The sequence below is a fragment of the Elgaria multicarinata genome, chromosome 3 (genome assembly GCF_023053635.1).
Source record: "Elgaria multicarinata webbii isolate HBS135686 ecotype San Diego chromosome 3, rElgMul1.1.pri, whole genome shotgun sequence".
In the NCBI taxonomy this organism is placed as follows: domain Eukaryota; kingdom Metazoa; phylum Chordata; class Lepidosauria; order Squamata; family Anguidae; genus Elgaria; species Elgaria multicarinata.
The window spans coordinates 148,705,632-148,729,551 of NC_086173.1; the positions used below are offsets into that span (position 1 = coordinate 148,705,632).

Consider the following 23,920-nt stretch of genomic DNA (forward strand, 5'->3'; position numbering starts at 1 on the left):
AGTTTTGAGGGTAGGACAAAGTGATTGGCTGCCTTCCTACTTGACGCGTCCTCTGGCTGCCTCGTTCCTTCCCATTGTTTTCATGTTGAATTAAGATGGAACTTTAAAAATGAAAACAAAGAGGGGTGAATGGGCAGCGAGAGACAGGAGACATGTTCAGTCCCCTAGCTTGCCTCATCTATAATCCATAGCCTCGAATGTGTGTATGTGTGCATATGTGCATTAATAACTGCACTATAAAAAAATCAGGAGATAAATCCCTGTTGCTGCTGCAGTGCGACGCTCTTTACCTAGATTCGAATCAACAAAAATTCGGGTTTATATTCAATGAGGAGCAATCCCGTTGTCGTATAGACGGGGGCCTGGACTTGACAAAAGAGTGTTAACAGTCCTGTGAAATGTTGTCATGGGAACAGAATAGCTGGCGAGTTCCTCTTTGGTAAAGGGACAATATGGGAATGTTCTGAATAGATCTCTCTCGCCCTCCCCTTTAAAAATTATCTAAGAGTCCAATCCTATGCATGTTTAGACAGAAAAAAGTCCTACAACTGTCAGCATGCCCCGGCCGGCACAGGTGCAGAACCCTAACCCCAAAATTGGTTCAGCTATTTTGGGGACTGTCTCCACGACAACACATTGGCACCACGACCCCCCCCCCAAAAAAACCCTGAGCTTGCGCTCCTGTGGGTTGTCCCCACGCTAAAGAGTGAGAGCGGGGGTGGGTGGGTTTGCATCATAGGAGCCGCTGCTGTGCTCGTGCACTGCCGCGCAACTACGCAGCCCTCCACTTTTTTTTTACCTTTTCCTTTCACCTTCCCCACCAAGCATCCTTCTCCCCACGCCGGAGAAACGCAGAGGCGTTCCAGTGGCCATTTGGCTCGCTGGCCCGCCCCCTCCCCCAAGTCTGGGCAAATAGCAACCAATCAGGGGGCACTATCTGCTCAACCATGCCACCACCACCACGAGTCTAGAGCAGTGACAGTCGCAGATGTGCCATTGTCACTTTGCTGCAGAGGAAAAAGTCAGGGTAAGTCCCTGACTTTTTAATTTTGGATCTTTGAGGAAAAGCCCTGGGATGGCTCCGCAGTGGCTTCTGCATCATATAAACAATACAGCACCACTGCAGAGCCACCTTGGGGCTTTCCCCTCGTATGGACAACCCCTTGGATAGCTCCTTGAGAGTGATGCCTGGTTCTGACTGAAACTCAGAATGAATTCATGGCACTCCCCACCCACCAAAATTGGCGCCACCAGCCTCCACTGACATTTTCCAGAGTAATCGTGGTTATCATTGTGCCCTGTGCATCTTAGGCCTTAGCTAGACCTAAGGTTTATCCTGAGATCGTCCCAGGGTCATCCCTGCCTGCTCCCAGGATCCCCTGTGTGTCATTTACATGAATAGGGATGACCCCGGGACAATCCCGGGATAAACCTTAGGTCTAGCTAAGGCCTTAGGCTGCTGGCTGTCTTCCTAGATAGATCAGGATAGAGCAGAAGATAGATGTGGCAAGTAAAATTGAAAGGTTTTTAAAAAGCAACCCACCTCTGCCATAGCTGGCCTTTTGCCAGTCACTTATCTCTTGGCCTCAGTGTTTCTCACCTGTAAAATGGGAGCAGTCCTTGGTTGCCTTTGGCCAGTTTTTTTGTGCAGCTCTACCGGCCACCTTTGAGTATTTTGTGCTGGAATCCCTGATCTATAGTAACTCAGGAGTAGCTTTGTGTTAGCATATATGGCTCAGAGAGAATTGACTCCACTCCCCACCACCACCATCACCACCACCACCACAGTATTTTGTACTGGACTTTGATTAGAAGTCCTCGAGGTTCTAACAGCAACAGCAACAAAAGAGATCCCAGAAGCCTGAAATCTGACCACCCCTAGAAGATCTGATATGGGAACAGTGCATTTTGGGTGTCTGTTGGAGTGTTTAAACTGTGTGTCTTCATCTATGCTTTTCCTGTATATTTGGGCCAATAAACATATACTACAGAACCGCAGCTGATTTGAATATTATACCCTACTTTGCTTCATTATTACTATATTCCCACTCTCCAGATGTACACCAAGTAGGATATAACACTTTGGAGATGGTTTGAAAATGGTATATGGAATGTGTCCTGGGCCCCAACAGTTGTCACTACTGTTGTAAACTGTTCTAAAGCAATAGTGTAGTAGATCCTGCCACAGTGAATGTCTTACAACCACCTTGTGATCCATAATTAAGTGATATACACAGTGCAGCCACCAAGTGGCGCGCACGGGTAAATTTTGTCCTTCCCAGTGTACCTTCCAATTCTGAGGAAGGATTATGTATGCAATTCATACAAGACTTCTATTTCAACAGGAAGTTAATTCAGTAAAAAGAATCTGCTTATTACACACACACACACACACACATTCTTGCAAAGAGGGGTGAAGAAGAAAAACCATTATTGCAACATTATTACTGATCAGCCATGGCACCAAATTCAGGGGCCCATCATAATGGTCTTGATGCTGCCCGCCAACTCACAATGATAACCCAAGGAACCCTCTTTGTGTGTAAGTGTACTATCCCTTATAAGAGAGGTGGAAAACCTCTGTGGTGTAGAGGTTAGAGTGTTGGACTGGGACTTGGGAGATCTGGGTTCTAGTCCCCGCACCACTATGAAGTTCACTATGTGAGTTTGGGACAGGCACTAACTCTCAACCTAACCTACCTCACAGGGTTGTTGTGAGGATAAAATAGGGAGGAGGAGGAATATGAACGCCACCTTGGGTTCCTTGCATGGGGGAAAAAGGCAGGATATAAGAGTAATGATACATAAACAAACCTTTTCCTCCATGAGGTGGCAGGCTGGGGGTTGTACACACATACATGTGCTCACATATACATGTATGTGCACAGCACATATATAGATGCACATATGGATAAGTACAAACTAGATTCCCTCTGCCCCACCCCACCCGACTCCATTGATTTTAGAAGAGCTGTATCTAATCCTGTTGTTAATAAGAACATAAGGAGAACTGTGCTGGATCAAACTAAAGAGCTATCTAGTCCAGCATTCCTTTCCCTCAGTGGCCAACCAACATCTACAGGAAACCCACCAGCAGGGCTGTCCTTAGTGGGAAGGAGGTGAGTTCTGAAGTTGCCCAGGGCACTGAGCTGAGAGGAGTGTCAAGGTAAGCTAAAGTTGAGCTGAAGGGGGAGGCAAGCAGAGCTGAGAGTGGTGCTAAGCTGAGGTATGGTGGGGGGGCACCAAGCTGAGCTGAAGCTGAGCTGAGGGGGGAGGCAAGCAGAGCTGAGGGTGGCGCTAAGCTGAGGTGAGCACCAAGCTGAGCTGAAGCTGAGCTGAGGTGAGCACCAAGCTGAGCTGAAGCTGAGCTGAGGGGGGAGGCAAGCAGAGTTGAGAGGGGTACCAAGCTGAGCTGAGGGTGGCACCAAGCTGAACTGAGGAGGGTGCCAGCATCACACCTGCGCCAGGCCCCATAAATCCTCTAGGTGGCCCTGAAAAGATGACCACTGGAAAGTGGGTGGGCACTGTTTATCCTAAGGCCAGCCCTGCCCACTAGTTGGACATGAGAGCAACAGTGCCCTCCTGCTCATGATCCCCAGCATATGATATTCAGAGGCATATTGCTTCCAATACTGGTCATAATATATAAGCCATCTTGACTCGTAGCTATTGGTAGCTTTATCGTCTATGTAAACCTGTTACATTTCTTAACACCTGTGTGGGGCCTGCATAATGGTACAAGAGTCAACACATCCTCCTCCTGTGTGACCCAATGGATTCATTGCAGCCTGCATAGCCAAGGGTTGTGCTTCTCAGTCACTCTTGGAATGGCTGGCACCTCTGGAAAACACGTTGGCCACCCTCAACTGGATCAGGTCTGGTAAGACAGGGAGATAGATCATAGACCTCCTTGTGTCTTATTCTCTCCCCCTGCCCCACTGTAGATACCCAAAAAGTACAGGAAAGCCAGTTTGATTTCTATAATTCCAGTTCCATCATTACAAAGATAAGGGATGCTCACACGTTTGGGTGTCAAGGAATCACCTGAGATGTGGTACCTGCATGGCTAAAAATGTAAAGTAAGAACATGAGCAGAGCCTTCTTGCAATCACATGTGTCATGCCTTCCTTGGAGGATGGGAAGGGGGGTAACTTCCCGTTGGTTGTACACCCTTTGGCTATAGCTTCCTGTTGGTTGTACACCCTGGATTTCCCCGAGTAACGTTATGCCCGGATATGGCCTGAAGACACGCAATGCAGCGATTGTGCTGAAGCTAGCAAAGGCCAGAGCTGCTCAGGGCCTGGATGGGGAACTGCTTGAGAATCCTATTCGCTACAGCACTTTGAGTTTCACAGAAGAAAAACGAATAAAGAAATATATGTGAAACATCCCTACTATGTTCCCAAAGGAGACCACCATTATATCTATATATCTGTATAAATATATAAATATAGAGAGAGCTAGAGCTAGATCAGTGACCCATCTCATTGCCTGAATTGGGAATTTCCAGGGCTTTGCTGGAGAAGTCATTTCAAAATCTCCTCCGGAGCAGAAGTGAAATCAGGTGAAATCAATGGAGAAAACCCAGATTTTAATGTAGCTGTGACAAGGCAATAAGTCTCTCACCATTCCAAACAAAAGGTACCAGTGAAGAGAAATATTTGTATTCTTTTTATCTCAGGGCTTATTTCATGTGGGAAATGTGATTGATTTTTTTTTAATTAACAAAATGGCCCTGCCAATGCAAATTCCAATGCCCTTATCCCCATATTTAGGGATATAGGACTCCATCCTTGAGGTTAGCTTTTGTGTGTGTGTGAATATTAAAAAAATAGAACAGAAAATACATAGTGAAAACAGAAAAAACACACATACATTATAGGATTATCGTCGATTTCCATCATGGCAGACCAAATATCCATGTATTTATCCATTTATATAACACCCGTTCAAAAGTTGATAATGTTATTAAGTCCTCAATCCATTGCATTATGGGAGGTGTGGATTTGTCCTTCCAATGTGATAGTTTTGTCTCCAAGCAATAAGGTGATCTGTCGTACAAATTCAAATGCTATTTGGCTCTTACTAGAAGGTCCTTGATTTATTTGTAGGTTTGTTTTGTTGTTTAAATTTAGTTAGACTAATAATAATAATAAATTTATTTCTTACTCGCCTCTCCATCCTGATCGAGGCGGGGAACAACAGTAAGTATAAAATACATAAAATACTGATTAAAAACATAGTATACCATGTTAAAACTTCCTAAAAATCATCCTAAAATCATCCTAAAATTCCACAGGATAGGCCTGCTGGAAGAGATCAGTCTTTATAGCTTTCTTAAATATATTTCTTAAATATATTTTATTTCTTAAATATATTTTAAATATATATTGATAAGAAAACTTGAAAATGCTAAGGTGTGTGTGTGTGTGTAGATGATGAAGCAGGCTGCCATTCAACCCCATCCTACCTGCAAGTTGAATGAGGTAAAAAGAAAAAGAAAAAGAACCCCTTATTTAATGGCATAATAAAGACATTAGCAATATAGTAGGAGTCCCTCTGTAAGGAAGTGGCATTTCTATTCCACCCAACCCCACTGCTGCCTTTTGTGATCCGCTTCCTCTGATCTCACGTGTGTGCTCTGTGGTTAGGAGGAGGATGTGGTCGCCTTTGATTCTGCCTCCTGTTCGTGCGGGCACGCTAATGAGTTTTCCACATCTAGGAAGCTAACAGGTTGAGAAAGAAGCTTCTTCCTTCCTTCTTAGTGAAAAACAACAAATCAACCCACCCCGCCTACCCCAATACTACAGCTAATCTTTTGCAGTCATGTAATCCGTTCTCCCCCTCCCGCCACTTCCTGTGTCATCAGGAAGGCACACTCAGACTGACAAAGGGCCAGTTAGCGTGACAGGGACAGCTCATCAGGGGTAATTTAACCCACGATGAGCTGCAGCATTCTGCAGGCCATGAGCGGCCACCATTTAGATTGCAAAACCCCTGATTGGGCCAATTGGAGGTAGCACCGTGTCGCCCAAATGCGCTCATCATGACTTAGTTGAGAACAACCCTAGGGTGAAAATATGAAAAGGAGGACAGGGCTCCTGTATCTTTAACAGTTGTATTGAAAAGGGAATTTCAGCAGGTGTCATTTGTATATATGGGGAACCTGGTGAAATTCCCTCTTCATTACAACATTAAAGCTGCAGGTGCCCTGCCCTCTTTTAAATCTGGTCACTCTAGTATAGCTCCTTCAGCTTTAACTGCGGTGATGAAGAGGGAATTTCACCAGGTTCTCCATATATACAAATGACACCTGCTGAAATTCCCTTTTCTATGCAACTGTTAAAGATACAGGAGCCCTGTCCGCCTTTTCATAGGGTCACCCTAAACAATCCTCACTTAAACCCTATTGCAAATCATGTCAATTTTGGCAGTTCTCGCTTTCCTCTGCCCCTTCCCCCATTTTCAGAATAAGGAACATCAGTCCCCGCTTCACCAAGCATTGTGGATGTTCCAGGAGTAGCACGTAAGAACATAAGATGATCTGGGCTGGATCAGACCAAGGGCCCATCTAATACAGCATTCTTTTCACACGATGGCCAATGATAAACCTACAGGATGGACAGGAGTGCAACAGCACCCTCCTACCCATGTTCCCCTGCAACAGGTGTACATAGGCCTACTGCCTCTGATACTGGAGGTAGCATAGAGACATCACATCAGCACTAGTAGTCATTGATAGCCTTCTTCCCCAGGAATTTGTCCAATCCATATTATGGACATAAGCAGTGACGGCCACCAATTTGGATGGCTTTGAAAGGGTGAATCTGGCTTACTGTGCCACTGACTATGGGCTTCTCCACATTTAACAAAAATCCTGCAGCCAACTTGTGTGAACACGAACTCCGGTCTCACACAGCCTTCTCTAATCTGGTACCGTCAGATGTTTTAGACTACAAATCCCATCATCCCTCACCATTGGCCATGCTGGCTGAGGCCAATGGGAGTTAGAGTCCAAAACATCGGGAGGGTGCTATATTGGGGTAAGGCTGGGGGCATGTCTAGATGGGGCGATATTCCAGGGATCGTCCCGGGATCATCCCTGTGCGTCCACATGATGCACAGGGGATCCTGGGAGTAAGGAGGGAGGGAAGATCCCTGCATTTCCCTGGGATATTGGCCTACACTTTTGTCCTGGTTTTTCCCATGGCCCTGGGATGATCCTGAGACCACGGGATATGTGGGCAGCTGTCCCAGTTTGTCCCAGCTCCTAGCGAGTAACCACGAGGAGCTGGGAACTGGGCATGAGGCACAGAGCTCCTCAGGGGAGCAGGTGTTTTTTTTTTTTAATTACCTTTTCGGTGGACCGCTCTTGCGCTCATTTTCAATAACAAAACAAAACAAAATGGCAGGCGTGACGTCCTGTTCCTCCCAGGATGTCATGCGCTGCGAGTAGACTGAGGAGGAGGATCTCGCGATCAGCATATCGCGAGATCCTCCCCCTCCACCCCCCTGGTGTAGACATGCCCTGGGTTATGAGAGCAATGGAACATGGGAGCAGTGGACTCATGCAAATTCTCTACTTCCTTTCTGTAAGCTGACAAATTACAATTGCCATATCACCGGAACTGGCTTCTGACTCTAGGAGTGTCATCACACGGGGGGAAATCGCGTTTCCTTACCATTGCTTCTTCGCACTTCCTCGTTCTTCCCGGAGGGGAAAGAGGAAGTAAACAAAGACCATATGGCCCATTCAGGGGCTGTTTTTATCGCGATGCTTTTCCTGCACACAGCAGGAGATCTCAACACATTCCTTTTTTAAAAAAAGTCGGATTGAAAGGGGTCTATTTTGCGACGGAAAAACGAGCGGAAGGAGCAGGAGGCGCGCGGGAGGCGGACATCATCTTCTAAAGGACACACGTACATCCGTAAGTGGGCAGTAGTGAGCATGCGATAAAACGCTCGCCTGATGAACCTCTAGATGTCATCCAGTTGCTCAGTTATGTGTGAGAGGGAGCCTGTGGTAATATTTTCCTACTTGAGGCCTAGAGAGGTATACAAAAATTCTTCAGGAACATGGAGTCCTTCTGTGGTCAGTGAGAGGTGAATAATAACTCTTTATCTGTTCCTCTTCGGGGTCCTTATCTGTACCCCCTGCTCACCACTGCCAAGGGCAAGGGCACTGGAGGCCGTCTGCCTCAGAGGCCTGGCAGCTTGGATTCTCCGGCTGATCTGAGGGGGCAGAGACTGAAAAAGACGGGGTATGTGGAAAGGATGGATGGAAGAGAACCACATAATATTAATACTAAGCTTTTACAGAGCACATTTCTAGGGTTCGAGGCACTTCACATACCTTCTCAGTAATCCTTACAACAACCCTGTGAGGTAAGCCTCTATTAACATCCCCCATATTTTATATGGGTCATGCCAAGAGAGTGACTTTCCTAAGGCCAACAGCTAGTGAGTTCATGGCTAAGGTGAATTTGAACAGAGGTCTTTCTAGCTCATAACTGACATGAGGGGAGAGCAATCCTGTCACCCCTAGAAAGAGAGTTCCATCCAATGGGCATTTTATTTCATGCTCATTATTGGGCACTCACGGATTTTGTGCGGGTCCCTCCCATGATGTCGTCTGCCTCCTGCCCCTTCTGGCCTTCCTTGTGTGACAAAAAAACTCTCCACAAAGTCTGATATATTTTAATCCTGGAAGTTGCTGCTCTCTCCTGCTGCGTGATTGATTGCATTTATATCCCACCTTCTTTCCTCCAAGGAACCCAAGGTGGCATACATAGTCCTCCTCCTCTCTATTTTTATCCTCACAACAACCCTGTGAGGTAGGATGGGCTAAGAGTCTGTGACTGACCCAAAGTCATCCAGTGAGCTTCCATGGCAGTGTGGACTTGAACCTGGATCTCCCGACTCCCAGTCCGGCACTCTAACCACTGCATCACACATATAAATTAGTCTATACACATTTTATGCAAATCAGTGTCCTCTTCGTTGGTGATTCATAAATGGCTGCCTTACCTCCCATTCTAGGTAATTTGGTAGGTAAGAAAGATCACCTTTACTGCTGAGAGCTTCCCTGTTTACATAGCTTCCAAGGAAATACTTTTGCCCTGGAAAAAGAGCCCTAGGAATAACAACCTGGCTGATGTGTGTAGAAATCTTCAAAGAAAGGGAGGCTGTTTGTACACTCAAAGATGATGTAGTGTAAACACGGAAGAGCTGTCAACCTTTTCGTATCATGCAAGAACAAGATGAGATTAGACACGGCAGTTTTAAAACAAACAGAAGGAAGTCATTCCTTCCCCCACTGCACCCCTCTCCCACACAAAGTATGTGTAATAGTGGCAGCTCTTGGTACAGGTCAATGTGATGTCTAATAGTATAAGACATGTTCCTCTTTTCACTTACAAGTGCTCTAGGTATTTGCTCACTCCATTCTACACTATGGCAATGGCTAGACAAGGCCTATATCTCGGGATTGTCCCAGGATCATCCCTGTGCATCCAAATGACACACAGGGGATGTCACATGGCCTGGTCTAGCCATGGCCTATGCTTCTTTTTATTCTTGTTCATAGTAACACTCCTTGGATTCAACATCCATTGGAAAGCGGAGGGTGGGAATCAGAAAAACCCAGCAGAAATGGGGAAAGACAGACTATACAGGTTATGAAGGGCAGCAGAAGTCCATATATTAAAAAAAAAAACATTTCAAACAGCTATATGACTTTTTAAACCTGCATGCCATTGATTTGATAGGAATAATATATTGTTTCTTTTAGGCTGCCTGCAACCCTACACCCATTTAGCTGGGCATAAGTGCCATTGAACTCAGTGGGACTTACTTCTGAGTAGATTGGTTAGGATTGCAGAGAGAATGTTTATGCTTCATGTTCACAATCAGATTTTATGGATCAAACAAAATCAGGAGAAAACCGGGAGAAAAATTAAGCAGGAATGAAGACAGACTACACAGAATATTAGGTTGTGCAGGGATGTATACATTCAAGCAGCTAGGTAACTTTTCAAACCTGTATGCCATTGATTTGTATGTGTAATACTTTATTTTTAAAAAATATGTATGCAGCCTTTAGCACTTTTCCTTAAAAACACACATTTAAAAATAAGGAGAGAAGCTAAAGTTGATATATTCATTTTAAGATTACATTTCAAACAGCTATGTAATTTTGACATTAATTTGGTATTGATAAGGATGACTTTAAAAGAATGTGAAGAATTACATATTTATTTGTTGTTTCAACCATCATGGTCATATCAACTTTACAAATGCATGCACCAAACAATACAGATAAGCACACAAAAACTCTATTATACAAAGAAGTAAAATACAAAAAGATACTACAAAAGGTTTTCATTAGAAAGTGCCTATACATATGTAAAAGTTAGTTTTGATACAAAGAATTGAAATATGAGACACTAAGAATTTGAATAAAAAGGTCCATAAATGTATACAAGTTAATACTACTGATACGTTAAAACTTCATTTTAAATTTCATCATTATTGTTGAAAGAATTTGTAGTTAAAAAAGCTCAACGTTTCAGATACCAGTATCCTTCTTCAGGAGCTACAGTCAAAGTACAAAACGAATACCATATAAGTATACAGAACAACACCCATACTTTAGAGAATATTAAACCGATTCTTTAGTAAAAGATTTTGTTATACTGTTCTAAATGTTGTTTCTATTACTCAGTCTTTTGCGTTATCAGTATGACAGGATTTCTTTTTTGGACACATGCATGTTCTTAATTACATTAAGATGCTCTGTCTCATGAGAACAGAGCTATAAATCAATCAGGAAATAAAAGGTCGTAATAGCTAGTGCCATTACAGTTCACCATATTGACCTCTATGAATCTTCTTCTCACCTTTTGGGCAACCACTGCGAATCTCACAACTCTGTCTGCCACAAATTTGTCAGCATCAGAGAGCGAATATATAACTTTAACTTCATCACTGTCGGATATATCCCAGAACAGATTCAAAATAATTTTTGTCCTGGGTTCAGAATACAGAGAACGATATAATAAATAGTGGTAGAGGTCTTCTACTATTTGAGCACAACATATGCAGAACCTATGTTCTACAGGTATTTTACAATAATGGCCCTCTAAGAAGAATTCCATTCCTCAGCCGCATATGCACTGCAATAACTGCAATCTCCATCTTCGTACAGCTTCTAGTCTGTACCAAAGTTGGTCCTCATGGCCTTGTTGCCCAAGCAAGTCCAGGCATTGTACACTGTGCCTGCCCTTCCATTGGCCAAAACTCTTGCTGTGTGCATGGGCGAAATTTGCATCAATTGCTCAGAAACTGAGAAATTTGCAGGGAAAAATGCGCCAGTCCCACCCCAAAAACCTTCCAGGAGTTTGGCCACAAGCCTGCAGCTTGGTTTGCAGATGCAAATTGAGTCAAAGTCCACCAAGTAAAAAAAGAACCGAATTTCCCAATGACAGACATCCTTACTAGACATACACACATCCGCATACCCAGCTGAGTCATGGCACCGACTTTCTCTCGTCCCTGGGCAAAGGCAAAGCAAGGCAGCAGAAGAGCTAGGAGGTAGCTTGGTGTGGGCAGAGGTCAGAGGAGCATTCAGAAGTGTGCACACATGTAGTTGAAAGAGGAACCACAGCAGCTGGGCCAGCAATACAAGATAAAACCCTGCTGCAGTGAGAAGGGAAGGTGGCAGTGGCCTGTGGAGTCCCTGGCTCCAATCTGCCACTCTTCCCAGTCTTCTGCCTGAGCAGAAACTTCATTCGGCTTCACAGATGGACTGGTTCTGAGCAGAGCCATAGATTTAAACCAGCCATCCCCAACCTGATGCCCTCCAGATGTTTTAGGCTACAACCCCCAGCATTGGTCATGCTGGCTGGGGTAGATGAGAGTTGAAACCCCAAGCACCTGGCAAGTACCAAGTTTAGGAAGGCATTTAAACCCTGGCCCCACAAAACAGTTCATACTTTCAAGAAGGAAGGTTCATAACCTCCTAAAGGAGGTTCATAACTTCCTTTGCACAATAGCAAACCTCCTTTGAACAATGTGTTTTACAGTAAGGATATGGCGTTGAAACTTTAACCTACTGCACTTCTCCTAATTGCCTTTGTAAACATTTCTTTGAGATATCAGATAACTGGTTTCATATCCCTCCTTAATCTCTGGTCTTAATACGTTTGACGTAGTCATCAGAAGCTCCTCCCACCATTTTAAGCTCGGGTCACACATCAGATGCTTCTGCCTTACTCAAGCCTCTGGATTCAGTAAATGCCACAAATCTTATCTCAAAGATACAACAAGATCCCCACTGAGATAATCAAATTTCTACCAAATTTGGTCATCAAATATACTTAACCTCTAAAACACCCTTTTTCGGAATTAGTATGCTGTAGTTTTTACTTAAAAGTTGTGAGAAACTGTGAATCCTACTACTTCCCATCAAGAGCTTGTGTCTCTTCATTTTAGACCAGAGACGTGCAATTTTCATTGTGGGCAATTTATCTTTCATCACCTCTTCACACCGCTCAGCAGCACACAACTCAGCTTTCCTGTCTCTTGGCCCTATGTGAGACTTTCATGATCCAAGTCAAACTAATGGTCCTTTACCATGTGTAAGACTGGAGTGAAAATATTCCCTCATCTAGGTTTCCCCTAGAGCCACTTCACTCATATGTAATGAACATGCAGGATGTTTTTGACAGATAATCAATCCCCTTAATTTCAGAAATTGCATTTCTTTTACTACTTGTTCACCATGGAAACATGCTGAAGAGATCCAAGGCCAATGACAACTCTCCAGAATATGTTTTTCAAACAGAAATAAACATATTTTATTTTATTTTATTTTATTTTATTTAAGCTGTTTCTATATGACTTGACATCCTAGGAATGACCAGTAAAGCCTCCTCAGAAAATTTCAGTTGTTGTTTTGGTGATGTCTATAGGGGACAGATGGAGGTGTATAGCCTTCCATATGACCAGTAGAAACAAGTGAAATGTGTAGTTGCCATTTAGTGATTGTGTAGTGTTTAGCTCTTACTCTGGTATAATTTTATGTTATGTGTTAAATCATTACAATTTTAAATTATTTGCTATTACTTTTTATGCTTAACAGTATGGATCAGTAATTTCATTAAATTTTATCTTAGTGTGCATAGTGGTAGCTCCATTTGAACCCTGTATTGTATTCATTTTCTTAAACCCATTTTGTTCTGCATATTGACTTTGGTTTAAGACACGACTTTTATTACTTATTGTTGGTATAGGGGAAAGTGGATCAGCGAGGCATCCTGGCCCTGAGTTGTTTAGGGCTTTGAAAGTCAACAACAAAGCCTTGAACATGGCTGAGTAACTGATAAGCAGCTAGTGAAGTTCTTTTAACACAGGTGTAATATCGGTTTAGCCTGGTGATCCACTGAGCATCCTAGCTGCTGCATTCTGCGGCTTCTGAACAAGGTACAAGGGAAGCCCCACACAGAGTGCATCACAGTAGTCGACTTGTGAGGACACTGAGAACATTTTAATTTATTTATTACATTAATATCCCTTAAGGAGCCCAAGGAGGCATGCATAATCCTCCTACTCCTCTCCATTTTACCCTTACAACCACCCACCCCCCTATGAGATAGGTTGGCCTGAGAGTCTGCGACTGGCCCAGAGGCACCCAGTGAGCTTCCATGGCTGAGTGGGGACTAGAACCTGGATCTCTTGACCCGCAGTCTAACACTCGGACCACACTATACCACACTGGCTCTCATCAGCTATATTGTGGATTTCACTAAAGGTTCACCACAATGGCATGCTGCCTCACATCAAAAATCATGTGGTGAGTTAGTCAGTTGGTAAGATATGAAACTGCCATCGACTTGCTACATTCGGAGAAGTTTACTGGTGTCCAGATGAGTCCTTCTACTCATGACCATCTCATGTTTTCTTACTGCTTCTTCCAGTAGGGCCCATAGTTCTATGCATAGCTTTGCATGCAAAAGGTCCTGGGTTTGATCCCCAGGTTCTCCAGGAACACCATGGAAAGAATCATGCCTAAAACCCTGGACAGGCTCTCCCAGGCCATGGCTAGACCAGGCCTATATCCCGGGATAGTCCCGGAATCGTCCCTGTGCATCCAAATGACACACAGGGGATCCCAGGAGCAGGCAGGGACGACCCCTCCATTTGCCTGGATAATCCTTAGGTCTAGCTAAGGCCCCAATCAGTGTTAACATTACTGGGGTAGATGGACCCATGGTCTGGCTCAGTATAAGGCAGCTTCCAATGGGCCATCTTTTCCCATTATGCAGAAAAACTAAGGAGAATGCCTTCAGGTTGCTAGCGCTAGGAGCCATCTGTCTCAAAGCACCCCTTAATATTAGGCTTACAAAGGAGCCTAATTGGTTTACAGTGTGAGCAAACTTATGGTGTTTTTATTTGTGTTGTACCCTGCCTTGATCCAGAGGGAGAGGCGGGTAACAAATAATAATAATAATAATAATAATAATAATAATAATAATAATAATAATAATAATTACAACAAATTAGAGCAAAATCCATGATGACATGGAGAATTGTTCCAGATAACATAGCTGGTTCTTTTTACTACTACTACAGAACCACAAGGATTCCTTCTCCCTCCAAGTGCTCAAGAAGGAACATATCCTTTCTCCTGCCACAGTAAAACAAAAAAGGGTGGGAGAGGTGATGTCTACATCTCTCTCTCTCTTTCCCCGGCAGTTCTTGCAGTTCCCCAGCAAGGCTGCTAACAGGATTTTCTGGACCTGATACCTTCCCATCTTAAATATTTTTTGATACTAAAAATCCCCCAGTGTTTGTTTTCCAGGCCTCCATTTAATTGAATGAGTGTGAGCCCATGGAGTTGACAGGATGGGGGTGCTGTACTTTATTTGGCCTGCTTTTTCAGGTTCAGGTAGAGTATCCCATGGGGTTGTCCGTTCTTCTCCCTGCATCTTTTATTGTGAGGGCAAGTGGCCTTCACACCCTTCTTTGGCACCAGGGCACCAGCTCAGTGGATCTCCCCACAAGCTATGTTCAGCTGATAAGGGCTGGATGAGCCAGCGTGGTGCAGGAGTTTGTGTCAGGAGGGGACCAGGGAGACAAACAGCCATGACGCTCACTGAATGACCTTGGGCCAGTGGGAGGCCCTGGAAGTGGAGGCCTCCGGCCTAGTACACTTGTAGGCCTCTGGCTTTATATACTTAGGCCTTTGCCTAGTACACTTGGAATATCCATCTGCTGAGAGGCCTGTCTGCTCAGACAAGTGTTTATGGAGCATGGGTATCCAAAAATGGCATGAATATCTATGATAATCCACAAGGACACTGTGGTGTCAAACACTGGATGGCGGTGTTGTGCCTTGGAAGGTGAAGGCCACTTCACAAGTATCATTTCTCTACTTTTATACCCACAAGGCAAATAAATACTTCACCCAAGGACAGATTGGTAACAGCCTTGGCAGTTTTTGCTTGCCCTTCAAGTATGCAACTAAGGCCTTAGCTAGACCTAAAGTTTATCCCGGGGTCGTCCCTGCCTGCTCCCAGGATATCCTGTGTGTCATTTACATGAACAGGGACGATCCTGGGATAAACCTTAGCTTTAGCTAAGGCCTAAGTCAAGCTGCATGCATTCCCCAGAGCTCTCTTTATTGCCCATACTTCAGGCATAGCCCATCTTGCTTATTTCTGATTGTGATGCACTTTTCTGGCTGATTGTGTGGGTTAATGTGTAGTGTTTGCTTGATTACTAGGAGCCATTCAGGGCCATGCTTTTACGTGCAAGCAGCTTTGTTGGAGATCCTCTCTGCTTCTCATCAATTTGTTCAGCAGCAACTTTTAAAGAATCAAAATCTAACATGATCATTCTTTGGTAGTATTACTGATGCCACCTACAGAAGAGAATTTTTTGTAAACCGCCCAGAGAGCTTCGGCTATGGGGCGGTATATAAATTTAATGAATAAATAAATAAATTTTCCATTACAGTACTCATTAACAGCCATACAGTCAGAGTAAATGTTTCTTGCCACAGCATTAAACTGAGTATTTATGTTCAGGCTCCTTATGACTTTTAAATACCTTTTGGTGCCCCCCCTTTGCTGTTACTGTATCACCTGGCCCATCAGGCTGTTTTCATCCCTTCCATGATTATCACATAGCACAACTAGGCAAAAAACTTCATGTAAAACATTTATTCATTTGTTCTCAGAACATACAGAGTTCAGACAACTGTATCTGAAATAGTGTAGACATATAAAATGCAATTCACAAAAGAAATTTACTGTAGTTTCAGAAATGCTGGTGTTGATGTGGTCACTGCTTTTGAGACAGATTATGCTTACACAGTAAGCACACAGTACAGCAAGGGAGACGGCTGGTGAACGCCCTGAGCAAAAATACATTATAATAGGATGCTTAATTTCAATTTAACTTGAGAAGTGTCCTAAAATGTCTTTCCCTCCCTCTTTGATTGTGTCCTTTATCAAGAAGCCCAAAATTCTGAGGATTGTCTTCCATCAGCCTCAGAAATATCAAACGAAAGAAAGAGGGGTTACTTGTCAGTATTTCACCACCAAACCAGCCACAAGCATCATAATAGCATCCTCCAAAATGTCAGTGGCTCCCCCATCATAGTTTAATCTTCATCAAAATATTGTCACTACACAGAAATATACATGATAAAATTGATCTTGCTTTAGGAAATCTACAGATCATCTTTTCCTGATTACATTTTAATTTATTTTCAATAAGCCCTAATATGATTGTCCCACTAGAGACAAACATTACAATTTTTCTTTCAGACCAACATGAAAGCTAGATTTCCCTTGCAATCTCCCAGTTTCACACAATTTTAAGTCAGTTTAAATTATACATATTATTAAATATTATTATTATTAAATAAATATTAAATTAATCACTCTTCCCCTCCCTCTACTTCACAGATGTCTGATCTGGTGCAGAACAGGGAACTTCCCCTCCCTGTTTTAAGGTTAGTGTTAAAACAGTTCAAGTTTCTTTGACGTCAGTCTGAGTTCAGCGCAAACTCACTCCAGAGTGCCAGAAGGAGCTGGCTTGGGTCCAACTGGCATTAACCCATTTGTGGCTCCAGCTCTGCCTAGAAGTCACTTTTTCTAAAGCCAGGGCCTGGCCGTGACAGTCGTAACCCCTAAGATGCTGCACTTCAGCCTAGGCTTTTTCACAGAACTTTTCCACAGCTCTTCAGAAAGCAGCTAGGCTCTGCTCCAGAAACTGGGTGATGTCAATGGTGGAGTCGGATGTCTCCTCATCTCCCCAGTCCCAGCCAGTAGCGTTGGCCACCTCCATGATCTCCCAGGAGACTGCTGTTGTGGTGGGTTGTTCCAGAGGAAGAAGTTCCCCTTGGGATTCCCTCATCTCCACAAAGCAACTGGAGACATTTTCCTCAGTGCTCAGGGAAGGTACCATGAGAAGGACATCCTCTTCAGCACTGTAGATTTGGAAGAAGACGATTGTGAGCAGAATAAAGAGAAAGCGTTTGGCATAGCTGCGCTCCTCAGCAGGGTAGTAGCGTTTTACCTGTAAAGAGGGGGAGAAAGCAGGAGATTAGACTCAAATCATCAGAGGCATAGCAAGCATGAATGGCATCCCAGTATTCTATGTGATGTCTTAAACACATCTGCAACTTCCCAGAAACCTTTTCAGCTAACAGTAGCCTAGAGAGCCAGACACAGGACAGCACTTTTCCCAGAATGCAATACTCTTTCCAACTTCCAGGCACAAAACCAACATGCCTTCTCAGATGTCCATACAGGTTCTGTACCTTGAGGAACACCACACTCCCCAAAACCTCCTAGCCTCACCTGTACATTACTTAGTTCTACGTCAATTTGCAATCGCTTCGCCCGGGAGGGGAGAAGGCAAGACTCTTGCGTTTCTGACAGCTGCTGCATGATGAAAACCCAAGATCTTGCCTCACCTTGCAGTTGCAAGAATAGGGAAAGTTTCAGCTGTTGGATTTCAGCCAGCCATGCAACTGGACAGAAACTGTGCCAGAGAGGGAGAGGCGTTGTACTACACATCCATTAACCGGATATTGATAAGGGAGTTGATATTAGCTATTTCACTTCTCTCCATCATTCTTACAGATGGTTTAAAGAGAGAAATTGTGAGACTGTTGTTGAAGAGGTAGAAACTGTGCTGAGCTTTAAGCACCACTTGAAGACATATTTGTTTACACAGGTTTTCCTTGACTTATAATGGATTATGACATGACTCCATTTTAACATTGTTTTTATTACTATCTTTGTTATAATGTTCTATGATTATTATTTTATATTGTTTTTATACTGCATTATATCTATATTATGAGTCATTAAGGGGAAAACAACAGTATATGTAAAAACGAACAATCCACAAGCATGCCCTTGGTACTTATGGTCAATCCATGATTTTACTAGAAGAACTAAGAATTCTGTACTGGAGAACTTGTAGATACAAGGTTGAGCAACTTGTGACCCTCTAGATGTTGGTAGTCTGCAGCTTCCAGCAGCTGTAAGGTAAAACTGTCAGTGGTGAAGGATGATGGGAGTTGCAGTCCAAACAACATCTGGAATGCCACAAGTGGCCCACCCCTGCCATCCATCTTGATTCTCTCTAAGCCTGCAATCTTGCATGCTTACCTGGGAGTAAATCTCACTGAACTCACCAGGGCGTCCTTCTGAGTTGATTGCATCATTAGAGACCAAGGATTCATTGCTCCCTGGTGATCCTGACCTCCCTCCGATGAACCCAGGCTTTCTGGCTCCTAACACTCCCTTGGCCAGCCCACTTCCCTTCTTTCTGCTGTGTAGAAACGCACTAACTTACCACTGGAGGATATAGAACCCTTCGGGATCTCTTCTTAATCCGCTTCGTCTTTGAGACGCTCCCGTGGACCGGGCTCTTCTCGACCTCTGGGAGAGGATCGAAAGTGAAGTATTGGGGTCCAGTGGGTTGAGGCCTTACAGGGGTGCAGGGCATCTCCAGTGCTGGCAGCGCAGGTTCACAAGCGTAGCACATAGCAGTGGTGGTCGACGTGCCGTACAAGGTATTCATGGAGCGAAGGCAAGCGAGAGAAAGCGCAGCTCAACAGAGAAAAAACCGGTTTAAACTGAGGAAAGGCGAAACGCCGAGGCTTTTATGAATGGCAGAGGCCACGCCTCCTTCGCCCCTGGATTGGCCGGGGAGTTCGGCGGCAACTCACTCGGGAAAGCCCAGTATTGTTAAAAGCGCTGGCTGGCGGCGCGCCCTGAGCGTGCGGGAGGGGGGGAGTTACGCACAGCGTGGAGGGGGAAAGAGGGATTGTGTAATAATTGCAGCGTGCGATTGGGAGGAAGAGTGCTAATTGACGAGCACGCCCACGCAGACACGCTTTCGTCACTTAATAGGCGAGGTATATACATCCTGGCCTGTAAAATACACAAAGCGACAAAGTGACTTTTAGGCTGAGTTCAGACGACAATCAACTGCCGGGGTGCGTGGGTGGGTTAGAGGAACAGAATGAGAAACCGTTGATTAGCGTGTCGTCCGAACTCAGCCTTAGAAATAGTTATTAGAGCAGCGTATCTGGACCCACACACAGAAACAGGTAGGCGGGCATTCTCCGATCTTTGTACAACAAACCCGGGCGTTTAGCCTTTTGTGGTGGACTAGAGACCACTTCCTCCGATACAAGCGGGAAAGCTTAGGCAATAATAATAATAATAAAATAATAATAATAATAATAATAATAATAATAATAATAATAATAATAATAATGCTTAATATTAAACACAACAATAATTTAGGGCGCCTCCGAATTCTTTATTGCTATTGTTTTGCTGCAGCAGACTAACACGGACAGAAATCTAGAAACAACCTTGCGACTAGAAAGCTACACCCCAAGAATTGTAACCAGAGCGGGGGTGGGGGAGTTAAATCAAAACGTGAAATACAGCCTTCTTGACTTCCTACCCTCGGCTCTTCTCTTCAACGGGAACCAGCCACCCCGGCCCTTACATACCTTTTCCCTGACCTTAGTTCCTGTGCGCTTGTATTGTCCTGGTCGTATTTTCCCGCCCACCTCTTTAACCCCGCATGACTTCCTGATCTCCTTCCAAAGCCACGAACTATCCCGATTTCTAGCAGCACTGATCCGTTCTGTTCACTGGATCAATAAAATTCATTGAGCTTCAACAAAAGCTAATGAGCCAGCTGCAATGCAGCCTGTAGCTTTTAAATAGAAATACAAAGAGGCTTGCAAAGAAGTGTTATCATTTGAACTGCTGGGATGAAGCAAGAAGCCCTTTTAAAAGGGGGGGGGCGGAGAGGGAAAAAGTATCCAGCCTCTGCTTGATTATCTCTATACTAATCCGTCACAAATAATAGTACAACTTGAAAGCCTTGTTATCACTTCATTCACCTGCCAGAGCAAGGAGAGTCCATCAGTTACCCTGGTGTGCTGCTCCTGCCGATGAAGTCATCCCCCCTGCTTTGAAAAAAGTCTCAAAGCCCGGGTCCCCCGCATTTCACCTTCACTACACCACTGTTTTTCAAGAAGTCAAACCTGAGTAAATCATTCCTAGTTAGCAGAAGGAAGGGACTTGCTTTGTTGCTGTTATTTTATTCATATACATCGAAGTTCACAAAGAGAGAGAACGAGGACAGGTCTCTGTCCCAAGGGGCTTACAGTGTAGTACAATGGCACAAAGGAGACAACAGACGATGGGGAGGGAAATGAAGGCAGGGGTAAGAATATGGAACTATTTCAGTTATGCATACTTAGTTTTAAGCTTAGTTACAGTAGAATATGGGATCAAGTAGTTTACAAAGGTTTCAAGGAAATGGTGGGTTTTGAAGAGGGGAATGAAGCAAGTAAGAGAAGCAGCCTCACGGAGTTGTTCAGAGGCAGTTTCATGCATAAGAGGCAGCAAGGGGAAGGGTTGGAGTTGTTTGAGGGAGCAGGAGACCTTTGGATGACTGATGGCAGTGGAGCTTGACAAGCTAAGATCACAGGCAGTGTTGTGTTGATGGGGTGGCCATATGGAAAGGAGGACAGGGCTCCTGTATCTTTAACAATTATTATTTATTTATATAGCACCATCAGTGTACATGGTGCTGTAGAGAGTAAAACAATAAAATAGCAAAACCCTGCCTCATAGGCTTACATTCTAATAGTACTGAAAGGAGAGTTTCAGAAGGTGTCATTTGTATGCACGCAGCACCTGGGGAATTTCCTTCATCAAAACAGTTAAAGCTGCTGGAGCCCTGCCCTCTTTTGTATCTGGTCACTGTAGTACAGCTCCTGTAACTTTAAACGTTGTGATGAAGAGGGCATTTCACCAGGTGCTGCATGCCTACAATTGACACCTGCTGAAATTCCCTTTTCAGTACAACTGTTAAAAATACAGGAGCCCTGTCCTCCTTTCCATATGGTCGCCATACATAACCATGTGTCTTGTTCCTTCGCCCCCGTAACGTGCAGCTTGAGTCCCATGCATGTGCACACCATTTTATTTTGCTGAATGTAACTTCTCTCTGACACATTTACTCCAAGTGCATGAAATAAACAAGCAACTGCAGTAGCACAAACATGCTGTCCCACTGTAAACATCCTGCACGATAAACACACCCACACTGTCCCCTGTTGCTACCCTCAACACTCTAGCAGGTTGTGAAAGCTCTCAAATGCAGAATCAGTCCACATGATGGCTGCATTCAGTTGTTGAAATGTTACATCATGCACATGAAACAGAAAAAAACTGACCAAGAAAAAAGGACATAGGCCATAGCTAGACCTAAGGTTTATCCCTGGATTGTCCAGGGGTCAAACCTGTTCATCTAGGTGACACACAGGGAATCCAGTGCTCAGGCAGGGGCGAACCCTGGTTGATCCCAGGATAAACCTTAGGTCTAGCTGCGGCCATAGAGTGCTTCCAGATGAAGGTCTTTTTAGCTGGCTTCACACAACATGACAAGCCATTCACAAGGTTGAGTATGGATTGAATGTGGATTGTCTTTGAACCATGGGTTGTTGTGTTCTGTGAACCCAGCCATGCTAACAAACCATGGTTTGTTAACCAAGAACAGCCTACAATTCACTACCCGACAACAGGCTGTGAGTTCTTTTCATAGGCTGTTCATGGTTAACAAACGATGGTTTGTTAGTGTGGCTGGATTCACATAATACAACAACCCATGGTTCAACAACAACCCACACTCAACCCATACTCAACTTTGAGTATGGGCAGTCGTGTTGTGTGAACCCAGTCACTGTGTGGTCGTCCAGCCTCATTATAGTGGCCCAGACATCACTGTCTCCCAGTCACAACTCTCCTATGTTTTACCACAATTTTTCCCATCTTTTTTTTTTCTTACCAAAGAATATCTGTTCAGGAGGGAGAGACAGACCAGCTGCACAATGTCTTTTGATTGGTAGAGCTGGAAGACATCTGACTGGAAACATCCTAAGCGAACATTTATTATTTATTAGAATTTATTAGAATGTAAGCCTATGCGGCAGGGTCTTGCTATTTACTGTTTTACTCTGTACAGCACCATGTACATTGATGGTGCTATATAAATAAATAAATAAATAAATAATAATAATAATAATAATAATAATAACATACTGAACAACCCAAAAGAGAAAAGGTATTTTGCTAGCTTACTATATTGGGAACAACTTCAAAATTGTAAGCACTTGTATGCTTTCATTTACTATTCTATTTTATATATATATTGTATTCATTAACTGCCGTATGACCCATTGTCACCTCAAGGAAGCTTACCAGATCATAATGCTAATCAAACCCATTACAATCAATTAAAAACACTCATCATCTCTACCTATAAAACTGAAAGTATGTGTGTGGGTTTGTATGTCCGGAAATGTTTACTCACTTCCTGATGCGATAAAAGCTTGAAATTTTCGATGCTGATAGGTGTTTGTGTACAAAGTCCAAAAAAACCCCTTAGATCCAGAATTTTGGCATTGTAACTATTTTTTAATAATTTAAAACATATCTTAGGCTGACGCCTAAAACTCCCAGAATGCCTAGAATTCCCAGCAATTGAAGGCATGCTGGGAGGTGTAAGTGTAACAGAGATCTTGGGGGATTGCACATGGCCACATGGTTGGGGGATGCTGGGAATTTAGGCCTTTCTTCTGTCTAAATATGCATTGGATTGTGCCTTAAGAAACTCAAAGTGGTAGACACAATTTTGAGTGGAGACATTACAGTGGTTTTTTTATGAGTTAAATCCAACTGTGTGCTAGTGGAAGTCTGCTGGAGTGACAATTCAGTCTCCCTCTCTTCACTGCTGCAGCCCTGGAAATTTGCTCTGGATGGTTTCCTAGCCCTCTGCTGCAATTGAGGGAACTCTGGGGGCCGTTGGGAAGGGAAGGGAATCACCCCCTCTTAGTTCCACTGATGGAACTGTCATCAGAATGACAACGCTGATGTGGTGTAGTGGCTAAAGGGTTGGATGTGGAGTTGGGAGATTTGTGTTCCAGCCATGGAAACCCACTGGGTGACTTTGGGCCAGTCACAGACTCTCACCCCAATCTACCTCACAGGGTTGTTGTTATGAAGATAAAATGGAGAAGAGGAGGTTTATGTACGCCGCCTTGGGTTCCTTGGAGGAAAAAAGGCGGGATATAAATGTAGTAAAATAAATAAATACAAAGATAAATAGAACCCTATGTGTTTAGCTGCCTTGAGCACTGTTTGCAGTGGAAAGGCAGTATATACAACTAACTAACTCTTTCTCTGCTGCCTATTTCTCCACTCAAAATGCTTCTACCCACCCCTCTTGCTTTTCTTCCTGTGGGTTAAACATGGACCCGGAGCCCCAGGAAGGAGGAAAAGAGCTGGGGTGGAGGCTGGATATG

The 23,920-nt window shown here is 43.9% G+C and overlaps 1 protein-coding gene across 1 annotated transcript; it reads right to left on the reverse strand.

Moving 5' to 3' along the window:
* Positions 1 to 17,224: 17,224 nt before the first annotated feature.
* On the reverse strand, positions 17,225 to 19,111 carry IER3 (immediate early response 3). The gene is made up of 2 exons (XM_063123497.1): positions 18,877 to 19,111; positions 17,225 to 17,586 (listed from the first exon to the last, which is right to left on the reverse strand). Exons 1-2 carry the CDS (start codon positions 19,102 to 19,104, stop codon positions 17,251 to 17,253), a joined length of 564 nt encoding a protein of 187 aa, XP_062979567.1. The 5' UTR covers positions 19,105 to 19,111; the 3' UTR covers positions 17,225 to 17,250.
* Between the last annotated feature and the right edge of the window lie 4,809 nt (positions 19,112 to 23,920).

Bases quoted from the DNA above. Each gene is read 5' to 3' on its own strand.
- IER3 (XM_063123497.1), bottom strand. From the start codon at position 19,104: ATGAATACCTTGTACGGCACGTCGACCACCACTGCTATGTGCTACGCT. The intron at 17,587-18,876 runs GTAAGTTAGTGC...CCCTCTTTACAG, and splicing joins GGGTTCTATATCCTCCAGTG to GTAAAACGCTACTACCCTGC.